Raw genomic sequence first — 13,276 nt, forward strand, 5'->3', positions numbered from 1 at the left:
GCACCTGTAGGCTGAGTCAGCCATAAAAGAGTTCCCATGGGAAAAGGTACCATGTAATGCTGTTGGTGCCAGGTTAAAAGAAAGAAAGAAAAGAAACAGAATTTGCATTTGTTTTCTGCATTGATTGTTTGGTTTGTAAATGTCAGAATATAGTGAATAAAGCTGCAAGTTTACATATTCAAATTCCTTATTTTGTGTGACCAGCTTCAGTCCAAAACCCAACGATATTCAGTTTGCTATCATGTAAAAGAAAGAAAAGCAAATGTTCACATTTGAGAAGCTGGAATAAGTGAATTTTTGTAATTTCTTGTTTTAAAAACACCTTGCTAGTATCTCTGCTGCTCTACTTTGGGTGGCCTAGTTGGTTTAGCATTGTTTGTTGGTTTGTTTTTACTTTAAGCTATTTAAGCTATTTAATGCAGATCATTTGACTCAACTGAGTAAATTGACTACATATACAGTGCCGCTTGCGAAAGTATTCCCCCTTGAACTTTTCGACCTTTTGCCACATTTCAGGCCTCAAACATAAAGATATAAAACTGTATTTTTTTGTGAAGAATCAACAACAAGTGGGACACAATCATGAAGTGGAACGAAATTTATTGGATATTTCAAACCTTTTAAACAAATAAAAAACTGAAATATTGGGCGTGCAAAATTATTCAGCCCCCTTAAGTTAATACTTTGTAGCACCACCTTTTGCTGCGATTACAGCTGTAAGTCGCTTGGGGTATGTCTCTATCAGTTTTGCACATCGAGAGACTGACATTTTTGCCCATTCCTCCTTGCAAAACAGCTCGAGCTCAGTGAGGTTGGATGGAAGGCGTTTGTGAACAGCAGTTTTCAGTTCTTTCCACAGATTCTCGATTGGATTCAGGTCTGGACTTTGACTTGGCCATTCTAACACCTGGATATGTTTATTTGTGAACCATTCCATTGTAGATTTTGCTTTATGTTTTGGATCATTGTCTTGTTGGAAGACAAATCTCCGTCCCAGTCTCAGGTCTTTTGCAGACTCCATCAGGTTTTCTTCCAGAATGGTCCTGTATTTGGCTCAATCCATCTTCCCATCAATTTTAACCATCTTCCCTGTCCCTGCTGAAGAAAAGCAGGCCCAAACCATGATGCTGCCACCACCATGTTTGACAGTGGGGATGGTGTGTTCAGGGTGATGAGCTGTGTTGCTTTTACGCCAAACATAACGTTTTGCATTGTTGCCAAAAAGTTCGATTTTGGTTTCATCTGACCAGAGCACCTTCTTCCACATGTTTGGTGTGCCTCCCAGGTGGCTTTTGGCAAACTTTAAACGACACTTTTATGGATATCTTTAAGAAATGGCTTTCTTCTTGCCACTCTTCCATAAAGGCCAGATTTGTGCAGTATACGACTGATTGTTGTCCTATGGACAGAGTCTCCCACCCCTCAGCTGTAGATCTCTGCAGTTCATCCAGAGTGATCATGGGCCTCTTGGCTGCATCTCTGATCAGTCTTCTCATTGTATGAGCTGAAAGTTTAGAGGGACGGCTGGGTCTTCGTAGATTTGTAGTGGTCTGATACTCCTTCCATTTCAATATTATCGCTTGCACAGTGCTCCTTGGGATGTTTAAAGCTTGGGAAATCATTTTGTATCCAAATCCGGCTTTAAACTTCTCCACAACAGTATCTCGGACCTGCCTGGTGTGTTCCTTGTTCTTCATGATGCTCTCTGCGCTTTACACGGACCTCTGAGACTATCACAGAGCAGGTGCATTTATACGGAGACTTGATTACACACAGCTGGATTCTATTTATCATCATTAGTCATTTAGGTCAACATTGGATCATTCAGAGATCCTCACTGAACTTCTGGAGAGAGTTTGCTGCACTGAAAGTAAAGGGGCTGAATAATTTTGCACGCCCACATTTTCAGTTTTTTATTTGTTAAAAAAGTTTGAAATAGCCAATGAATTTCGTTCCACTTTATATATGGGACCCACTTGTTGTTGATTCTTCACAAAAAATTACAGTTTTATATCTTTATGTTTGAGGCCTGAAATGTGGCAAAAGGTCGAAACGTTCAAGGGGCCAGTTACTTGCAAGGCACTGTATAATAAGTAAAATGTATATAAATAGAATTGAATACAACTTTATTAAATATAGATTTATAAATGAAGTATAAATGAATAAGTATATGAAATATTCAAAGCATTTTTTTTTTATGTTTTTAGGCTCCACTCATGTCTCCTCGCCTCCTTCCTTCATCATCATCATCATCATCATCATCATCATCATCATCTTTCTGGCTAATGCTGTGTTTCCTGCTCAGTGTTTTCCTTCTGCTGTCCTCAGGGGTCCATGGCCAAGGTAGAGGAGTGCCTTTCATGACCACTTTAACCATTTCATATCTACTAATAGGAGAGTATGTCACATACACAAGTAGATATGATGGTGAAGTCTAGAAAAACATGTGTTGGTTATTGTACCTTTGGTAGTTAATATATCTTAGATACTCGCTACATATGGCTAATGTTATCATTGCTAAAATTGTCATGCTGCTATAAAGTAAAATTGTTTTGTCTTCTATGGTATTAACCTAAACATATTACTATATCACTGTATTATTCCTAGAACATTAATTGTAAAGAAAGTAGCCATATATATAGCCATATCCTTCTTCTTTTTGTAAGAAGACATAGGCCTATGGCTAGAGATGCTAGTTAGCTAGCTAGCGGTGACCCAAAAGATAGGCTATAAATTATTTTACCATAACCAGTAACGTTAGCAAACACAATTACTCATACTATTTCACAAACTAATTGTAAGATGTTATAAAAAGTATAGTAATGCAGCATTGTAGCTTTTATTCTTTTTGTAAGGAGATAAACTGCTGGCAATGCTAGCTTGTTAGCCTAGCTGTATCCTAAAAGAAAATGTTTTACTATAACCAGTACTATTAGCATAAAAAACAACAACAGAAAAGACAGTACAATTAGCATAAATAATCTCACACAAGTTAATATTTTGAGGTATTTTAATACAAGCATCCATATTTTCTTTATGTTGTATGCTAAAATTGCTTGTACTAGTTTGCCATGAAGCAGATTTTTATTGGCATATTTTAGCACAGCAACTATATGTTTCAGTAGATGCTAGGATAATATATTATCTGTGTGACTATCACATTCTCTTGACTGCCTCTCATATTAGTCACGGACCGCTTTGAAAGAGAGTCAGAGTTTTTGGCCTCTATCTTCATGTCAAACCATTCCCTCTTTGTCACAGTACAGCTCTGCTCTGATGACACGTTGTTGGCAGCTGTACTATTAATATTTTTTTATTGTTTCGGGTCCTCTAATATTACTCTACTGACACCACTGACGCCGTTATCTTTTCGTCTGCTAAATTCCAACCGCAGGACTTTAAATTTCACAGTGTAAAAACTTAGTTTTTTTAATCCTTTTTTAATAACATTTTTGTAAATGAAACTTGCCCCAAAAGATAGCGTAACAGGCAGCCTAACTTTTAAAATGTATTTTACTCTACTAGTTTATAAGAACAATACACCCAAAGGGCGTATTATTTCAGTGCTGAACTAAAGAATGATGGCAACAACCAGCTGCTCTTATCCCACACACAGGGAGTACAAAACAGCCACTTTACCCAGCTGCATATCTGCCCGCCTGTGTGAAAAGGTTGTTGTTGTTAGTGGGTCTGTTAGACCTTGACCTCAGTATTTCTAAATCCCATCAGACACTATCTGATCTTCTGCCAGGCACCCAAGAAGATGAGGACCCTCCAGAGGCCCCTGCCCCAAATACACAGTCACACACACACAGTTATACACATACATGCTCGTCAGAGAAGAATCTGTTGAGCGCTGAGGGTCATACGTCCACAGAAGCGATGAAGACAGAGTTCTGTGATTCATGCTGTTCATGTCTACACTCCTCTGTCTTCTTTGCTTCCGTTTTCCCTTCCCCCCCTCATCTTCCTCTCCATCTATCACCCTGCCACATAGTACATACAAAACCCTGGCACACTGTAACTCTGTGCTGTTCCTCTGACATGAACTTTGACCCTCCAGTCCCCAACCAGCGTCCTGTTCCTGTGTCTATACCAGACGGGAGGACAGGACATGCTTTGATGGATGAAGGGGCAGCTGGAGAGAGGGATGAAACATGAAAGACACTGCTTGTTGGGAAACCCTTGCTGGAAATTATGTAGATGAAGTCGAAACAAGAGATGGACTTGATTTGGAGAGAAGGAAGCGAGAGGGGTTAGGCCATCTCCGAGAACTGGGGGGAATGAAAAAAGTTTCCCAGCTTGTTGCTTTGATCTTTCCTGAACGCCTGCAGCTGTCATGCTTTCCTCTTTCTCTTGACCCAAATACCTGACTAGACAACATGCACACACATACTGAACATATACTGAAATGTACGTTTAGTTTTCTTCCCTTTGTCACTGTGAATTTTAAGGTCGTCTCAAGCTGACTGTCCTGTCTGAGGACAGACTGCAGATGAAATGGAAGGAGGCTGACGGACCCGTTCAGGGCTACAAGGTCCGAGTGAGACCCATCTCAGGTGAGACTTTCCTGGCTGTGTTATTTGGCACATGCCCTTAATTCCAGTTAAGTGAAATGTTAAATGCTACAGCATGCAATTGTGTTTTAGACAACTGTCGGCATGACAATGACACTGTGTACAACGTGAGATGATAAAGAAGTTGTTTGGGTGAGTTTTGTGTGGAGGAACTTGACTGGCCCTCACAGAGCCCTGACCTCAACTCCTTTCAACACCTTGGGGATGAAGTCAGGGTTCAAATATTGAGAGTGGGCTTCAGATTCTGTATACAATATTAATAGTACAACAAAGTGCACATCTAAACAGTTGCCAAACTAGGGCTGAACGATTAATCACATTTGCAATATTATCGCAATATGTTAAAATGTGATTTCCTAAGAGGCCTTTATCGCATCACAATAGAAAGCCGGAAGTAGCCGCCAAAAATTGCTGAAGCAGTGTACTGCGTCTTCCGGTTATTGCGTTCAACATGGCTGTCTGTAATCGCTGGACTACTTCGATCTCGCATCTCCCAAAAGTTGGTCAAGACAATGTGGTGCGACTTGTGAATGAACACTCCAAGGTAAAATCTTCCAGGCTGGAGAAAGGATACAAGTTCTTCTACGAGAATTTTATTTGAAATTATAGAGGTAAGTGGCTTGAATTGTGTTGGCGAGTTATCGCTGATTGCTAGCTTGTTATGTTTAATAAGCTAATTGTCCGTTTGTTAGATAGGTTCAAATACAGCCAAAACAACTTCTCCTATTTGAATAATTCGAACAATGTGACTGTGTGATTGTGATTATTAATGCTATTAAGATATTTCGGCTTTCACTTGGGTATGTCAGTGTCAGTGATTATTAAACTTTTGACTGAGGAGCCCTAAAGGCTCTAGCTAACGTTAACGGCCTGAAGTTTGGATGGTCACTTTGGCTCCATTAACATTCCGAAATGCCATTACGGCAGTTTAAGAATCATAGGTTAAGTTGTATGTGGTTAAACATTGAATCCTTTTTCAGTATGATGTGATAATCTTTCCCCTTTTTACTGCAGTGTCAGATTTAGTGAGTGAGGAAGTGGTAGTGCAGGCGAGTTGCTACCGTTCTATGCGAAAGAATGAAGAGCCACATACACCTCAGGTTACATTGTCAGGAAGTCCAGGCCTGAGTCCGAAATCATGCTCTAGTCCCTGCTCATCAACATGCGTTTGCATCAACTAGCTTTCTGTAGTCTTTTGTTTATCAACAGGACATCATGTAGCTAGTAGTCTAATCTTTCTGATCCCTGTTGGATTGCAAGTTGAGTGTTTAAAGTTTGTAAGTGCACTCTGTTGGAATACTGATTCTGCACTACTACTGTATAGGTGTGTCTGATCAGTGTATCCATCCCCCTCTACACTTCATCCATATGAATTGTTCACATGGTAATGTACGATATGTGTGGGTCCTTTGGGTCCCCTTGATATATAACTTGATATATTTTATATATATATTTTATTTTTAGGTGGGTTGCTTCCCACACATTTGTACTTGTACATTAGTCCATTAACAAATTGTATAAATTGTAAATTAAAGATATGTCAATATAAATGTAATATGAGTGTATAATTTATTTTTTATTTTTTGTTATTGTATTAATTTTCACAGAAATTTCATTTTTCATAATAAATGTACTATGACATGTTTTAATAAGGGCTGTCAGCATTAACGCGTTAATCGCGTTGCGATTAAGGGCAGAGCATAACGCGTAAATTTTTTAAAATCGTATTAATCGCATGCTGCCATTTATTAATTTATTTACACGTTGTGCCTAACAGGCTACTATTTTGACCCTTTGCCTCACCTTTACTTATCATCAATCTGCCATACTTACATACTTACTAACACATCCTTCTGCTGCTGGCTGCAGGCATGATGGAGAAATGTAGCAGCAACACAATTCTGAATGGCGCTTTTTATTTTCCAAACTCCTGGACGGCTCGTAGACAAGTCGAAAGCCATGTGCACATTGTGTAAAGCCGAATTTAAAATCATCACCGAAGCAAGTCAAGCTTGAGCTACCAGCTACAAGCTAAGCATAGTACAGTTAACGTGACTCAGGTTGATGCTAGTGGGCTCAGGCAAAGCACTATTTTGGAGAATGCTACTCGCCGACCTGTTATTGAAACCAAAGTGCAATGTGCAAACGCTGTCTCATCAACCGGTGATCACTGGACGTCAGTGAGTAATCAAAATGATTTAGTTACTGCACACTATCTTGACTCTGGTAAGTAGGGTTGGGTACTGAAACATGCCAACCTAAACGGTAGTAACGAGACCGAATAAGAACGAAAATTTTGGTGCCTCATTTCGGTGCCTGACTTTACACTACACCTGACAGCATGTAACGTTAACCTATCTTTAGCTAGCAGCTGGATTAAACACGGTTGAAATGCTGACAGCTAAAGCTAAACAGTGTAAAGTGTGACTGTATTTCACTGTAGAGGATTCCAACACCGGGACCTAACAGTCTGCTCTGCAGCGCAGCAGCTGCCGCCGTTGTCGGAATTAAACAACACAAACGGTGCATTCACTTAAAACAGGTAGCCTCGTGGTGCATTCACAGTAATTGTGAATGCACCATTTCCCATCTGGTGGTTGTGTTTGTCGTTCAACAGCAATTTACTGGTGAAATAAGTTATTGTTATAGTTATTACATTATTATTAAATCTTTAATACACACAATAATTTCATCATCACATACAGGCCTGGCCTCCAGGAAAGAACCGTTTGTTTAATCTATCTAATCTTGTGTTGTTCATACTATACAATGATTTATTGCTTGTATTTGTTGAATAATAGAGAAGGCAAAGAGCTTAAAGAGCTTGGTATTATTAGGGTATGGCACACTCCTATTTGGTATTTACCGGGTCTGTCCATATACCGAAGGATTCTGAGAGCACTTGGGGGCTTCGGGGCTGACCAGATTTGTTCATGAAACAGAACCAGAGACAGTGGACTCAGTGCTTGTTAGCCTGAGGATACCATTCGTGGCTGTCTGCAGTTTGTCGAGACCGGTTGCTGCAGTTGGGTGGATGTTTTGCTACTGTCATAATACAAACATCCAAACTGTATTGGTTGGTTGTTTATTATCTGGAAAAAGCTTCATGGTTTTACAAGTCATCAGTATTATATTGCCTACAACTAGATATGTGCAGCCTTGGATTCTCTGGTTTTGGAATCATGGATGCAAGCAACAAAAGAAATATATTAGCAACAAAATGTATTAGCAACAAAAGAAAAGAAGAATGCTTGGTCTCTTATTTACTTTCAAAAGGTACAATAACATGTCATGTTCTGGTTTTGTTGAAACTAGTTAAAAGAATGTATATATACTGTATTTTTGCTCATGCTTTGTATGTTGGGTAAGTCACTGAAGAACTTTATTTTTCTTCCATTTATAGGAGAATATCATAAAATGGATTTGTCAAAATCCAATTGTACTCTCATCATAAACCTTTAACATTAGCATATTTCTGAAGTGCAAGCCTTGATTCCCTCTTCACCAGTTCAGAACAATATATAAATGGGGTGTGAAGGTGCCGTTCCTCTCACTGTAATCCAGTCTGCCATAAATGTGCCAGCTTCACAGCTGATGGTTTGGATAAGAATGCAACTCTCATTTTTCTACTGATATACATTTTAGTCTATGTATTTCCTGTGCAAATTCCATCAATAAACCAATTTCTCTAAAAAAATTATGTCAAGAGAAGCTGCTGAAAACGTATGTATTTTGATGTCTGTATGCATATTTGGCGTTGCTACAAGGTTATGTTGAAATGATTGTCCTTGGCTGTCCTTTTTATGCATTTTTCTGTTCCATTAAATGTCTTGAACACAGAAAAAAAAAGAATGCAACTCTCTCTCCTCCCCTCCTCCTTCACATCTGTGACTCTTCCTGCCCCCTGTAACTTCTTCCTCGACATTGTTTTCTCTCTGTCACCCTCTTATTTCCCATTGGACACTGTGCAGCTAAGCCCAGGCACGTCTAAAAGAGAGGGGTGCTTAGAAGAACAATTCAGTTCAACACGAGACTTGAGGTGTAGAGTGGGACTAGTGTGCATTATCTGGAGTACTTCAGTGGCTGTTGGAGCAGGATGTGCATCATGATATGATGTCTATAACACTGAAAAATATGAATATAGCAGAGATTCTTCAAATTAGTACTATTAGAACTAGGTAAGGTCTAATGCTGAAGTTCTAACTCCAGGTAGACCTTCAGCATTTCTGCGGAAACATTTAGACTTTTGTATTCACTTATTTATTGCTTCCATGCCGACTTTTGCAACTTCAACTCTACGGGAAATCTTTTGCAGAGGCGGATCTGACTCAGACATCCAAGGCCAGTAGACTGTGGACTGGAGAGGGAGGGCCACCAGTACTTTATTACTTATCATGTGGTTATTTCTTTAAAGAAATATTCTGTTACAATAAAATTACATTTACTTTTACTAAAGAAAGTTGAGACCTTTGAAATTAAATTGTGACAAATTAAATGAGAGCAAAGACAATTAAAGCTGTAATAAGAACATTTAGACATTCAGGGAACATAATTACAAAGATTAAAATGGAACAGTTTAAACGATAAAATGAAAAGAGTATTATGAAAAGCGAATAAAAAACACTTTCCTAGTCACTTATAATTAATTGCCTTTCTCCTCTGCTTTGTATGATTGGTCTACTTATGCTAAAGTGGTTGGTTAGTCACAAGATCAGATGAATCAGCTCAGGAGCGAGATCTTGTCTGATCTTGTAAACTGGTGCAGCAATGATGGCCTTGAGCTTAATATTGGAAAAACTATGATCATAGACTTTAGGAGATATAATATAAAAAAATTCTGACCAGTATGAAAAACATAATGTGCTTTTTGAACTTTATAGTATGTAAACATGTTCTACTAGAAACTCAAGTTAGATGATTACAGGAACCCTGACTTTCCCTTTAGACTTAATCGTATACAGTACAGAGGCATGTCTTAACCAAAATACTTGTGTTTTCCAGAGGCGCCACAGCCAGAGTTGATGCTGACCACCACACGGGGCCGGGCAACGGTGGCAGGACTGGACTCCAGTCAGGAATACGCCCTCCAAGTCCTCGTGCTCAATGGGACGACAGAAAGACTTCTGGCAAAGCGACGATTCACCAGTAAGAAACACAGTGAGGTGGAAAGGAGAAATTAGAGAGGTTGGCAGAGAGGTTTGTGCAGTGAGCAGAGCTTGGCAGAGATGTAGACGGACAGGACAAACATGAAGCATTGAAAGAAACAGACGTAGGGTGTGGTGAGATAAAGAGGCATGAGGTAGGTTGTGTGTGTGTGTGTGTGTGTATGTGTGTGTTGTTTAACTATATTCGTGGGGTCTAGAAACCGGTAATACAGTATACTTGTGGGGTCCGGACAGCTTTGTGGGGTCAAAATGCTGGACCCCACAAGTTTAAAGGGCTGTTTGAGGGTTAAGACTTGGTTTTAGGATTAGGGTTAGAATTAGGTTATGGTGAAGGTAAGGGTTAAGGTTAGGCATTGAGTTGTGATGGTTAAGGTTAGGGTAGGGGGCTAGGGAATGCATTATGTCAAAGACGGGTCCCCACAAAGGTAGTGCCACACACTGTGTGTGTGTGTGTGTGTGTGTGTGTGTGTGTGTGTGTGTGTGTGTGTGTGTGTGTGTGTGTGTGTGTGTGTGTGTGTGTGTGTGTGTGTCAAGCGAGCGTGAACAAGACTGCATATCTATATTTGCCATCTTCTATGATATATAGGATTTTTTTTTAAATCTGCAATCCATACATTTGTATGTGATTAATCTGATTCAGATTAACTGGAAATTCCAAAACAAGCTACAGTTATTTGTGGGGTTGAACAAGGGGCATACTTATCCACAGGCATGATGTGATGTACAACACTGACTCGAGTTAAAAAGAACTGCTGTTGACTTTGGCACTGAGCTATAACATTGGCAAGACAGCAAAGTTAGGATGTGATGCATTTTTGACATTCTTACACTTTCATGGAGTGTGCAGTGTTTCCTCCAAGGCCCCACCCAATCAGACCATGTGTACACACACACACACACACACACACACACACACACACACACACACACACACACACACACACAGTAAGTGGGTATAAATACTACTCTAGCTGGATTACAGGAAAGTGGGTTTTGTTTGAAGTTGCTGTGTATACTTACTTGGCGTTAAGTTAATCCAATCCAATCCACTTTATTTCTATAGCACATTTTACAAACACAAAGTTTCCAAAGTGCTGCACAGAAGACTCAGAACATACAAACAATTCATAAAAAATATATAAAATATAGAAAGAATAAACACCACAGTGGACCACATAACTCACACAGAATTAAAAGCCAAAGAATAAAAGTGTGTCTTTAGACGTGCCTTAAAACAGTCAACTGTAGGGGCAATTCGGACATGGAGAGGCAGGGCATTCCAGAGTTTAGGTCCAACCACAGAAAAGGCCCTGTCCCCCCGAGTCTTAAGTCTTGACTTGGGGACCACAAGCTGGAGCTGGCCCTCTGATCTCAGTGTCCGCGCTGGCGTATAAATTTGGATGAGGTCTGAAATATATGTTGGGGCCAGTCCATTCACAGCTTTAAAAACAAACAATAAAATCTTAAAATCAATCCTAAAACTAACAGGGAGTCAATGCAATGAGGCAAGAATTGGAGTTATATGCGCACGCTTTTTGGTTCCTGTTAAAAGTCGGGCTGCAGAGTTTTGGACTAACTGTAAGCGTGAGAGTGCGTTTTGATTTATACCAATATAAAGTGCATTACAATAGTCCAAACGAGAAGAAATAAAAGCATGTATAGCTTGTTCAAAACTGCTAAAAGACAAAAACGGTTTAACTTTGGCTAAAAGGCGAAGATGATAGAAACTAGATTTCACTATTGCATTTATTTGTTTATTAAATTTAAAATCACTGTCTATTTTTACCCCAAGGTTAGTTATCACAGGATGCACAGAGACATTTAGGGGGCCCAAATCTATCATGGGATTAGTGGGGCCAAACTGCATAATCTCAGTTTTACTCTAATTTAGTTTAAAAAATTTTTGGGCCAACCACTCTTTGACGTCATTTAAACAGTCAAGTAGGGGTGTCAGGGGGCTGCCCTCATGTTTTCTGATTGGCATATAAATTTGACAGTCATCAGCATAAAGATGATATGAGATGCCATGCTTTTTAAAAACTGTTCCTAGTGGGAGAAGGTACAAAGCAAAAAGTATAGGACCAAGAATTGATCCCTGGGGGACCCCACAGTTCAAAGGCGCAGTTGATGAAGTAGAGTCCCCCATTTTAACAAAAAAGCATCTCCCTGAAAGATATGACTCGAACCACTTTAGGGCAGTCCCCCTGACTCCCACACAGTTTTCCAAACGAGATAAAAGAATTTTGTGGTCAACTGTGTCGAAAGCTGCAGTGAGGTCTAAAAGCACTAAAATGGCTGAATCACCAGAATCTGTCATTAAAAATAGGTCATTAAAAACCTTTACAAGTGCCGACTCAGTGCTATGAAATACTTTAAAACCTGACTGAAAAGTATCTAAGATGCCATGTGCCTCCAGAAAAGAATGCAGCTGCAGAAATACACATTTTTCCAAAATTTTCGATAAAAAAGGAAGCTTTTAAATAGGACGATAATTCGCAACATTTGCGGACTCAAGTCCTGCTTTCTTAATCAGTGGCTCAATTACTGCTTTTTTACAAAATGCAGGCACAACTCCAGAAGATAGGCTACTATTTGTAATTTCCTCAACATGAGAGCCAATCGTTTCCCATACATCCTTAAAAAAGTGTGTAGGGACAGGATCCATAGGGGATGTGGAGGATTTAATCTGATTGATAATCTTTGTAAGAAATAGCATTGAAACTGGCTCAAACTGACAAAAAGTAGCTGAACAATGCATGTTTACAGAAAGGTTAACTAGTTATTTCTTAGGAAACAAACGGTAGGATGGGGATATTTTGATGAAACGCCACCTGTGTTTGGAGGATTAGGGTCTGGCAGGAATCGGCATCAAATTGTGCGCACAGGTTATTTCAAGCATCTCTGTCTCTGGCTTCAACACTGTTATTTCCTACGGCAGTGACGGTGAATCCCATCACAGCTCTCTGGCTGTTGATTCCCCCATGATTTGTGAGTCCCTTTCACTTTTGACCTTTTATTGTTATTGTTTGTATGACTCTGATTGACACTCCCCGGGGCCTCATGTAGGATTGTTCGATACTTGAATGTGGCCTGTGGTTGTTTCGCGAACTGTGCAAGGGACAGTAGGTTACTGTGTCGAGTCAAACGTGTGCAGGCAGGTCTGAAAAACATGTTAACTTTGAAATTTGTAACACCGGCTGTCTCTCTGGAATGATGGCAGTCTGGGAATTCCTTCCTGATGCGTCACATTTCCCTTTTGCTTTAACCCCCTCTGGGCCCAGTACTTTTTACTACCTTCCTTGCGAATTCCACCCTTAGTTTGCTATTATTGACCTTCAGGAAAGGTTTTTCCAACAGAATCTGGTGAAGCAGTTAATTTTTAAAACATACCAAACAGCAAACATGCTGTATCTTCAACTTTAGCATGTTAAGTTTTACCTCTCTGATCTCGAATGTAACAGGAGTTAACAGCCGTAACAGCAGGAATGGTCCATTTATTGACACATTTCCTGGCAGGTACCTGATCAGATGCCA

At 39.7% G+C, this 13,276-nt stretch overlaps 1 protein-coding gene across 4 annotated transcripts in view; it reads left to right on the plus strand.

Moving 5' to 3' along the window:
• The window catches only part of LOC120558608 (collagen alpha-1(XX) chain), a 43,910-nt gene that overhangs the window by 2,800 nt on the left and 27,834 nt on the right, over nt 1-13,276 (plus strand). For 3 of the 4 annotated variants that reach the window (XM_039799663.1, XM_039799662.1, XM_039799664.1), the window contains 3 exons: nt 2,208-2,343; nt 4,455-4,559; nt 9,579-9,722. In XM_039799663.1, the coding sequence (XP_039655597.1) occupies nt 2,217-2,343; nt 4,455-4,559; nt 9,579-9,722 (376 nt within the window). In that variant the 5' untranslated portion in view covers nt 2,208-2,216. The remainder of the gene's footprint in view (nt 1-2,207; nt 2,344-4,454; nt 4,560-9,578; nt 9,723-13,276) is intronic. The other variant, XM_039799665.1, reaches the window with a different exon arrangement.

The sequence above is a fragment of the Perca fluviatilis genome, chromosome 5, assembly GCF_010015445.1.
Source record: "Perca fluviatilis chromosome 5, GENO_Pfluv_1.0, whole genome shotgun sequence".
Taxonomy (NCBI): domain Eukaryota; kingdom Metazoa; phylum Chordata; class Actinopteri; order Perciformes; family Percidae; genus Perca; species Perca fluviatilis.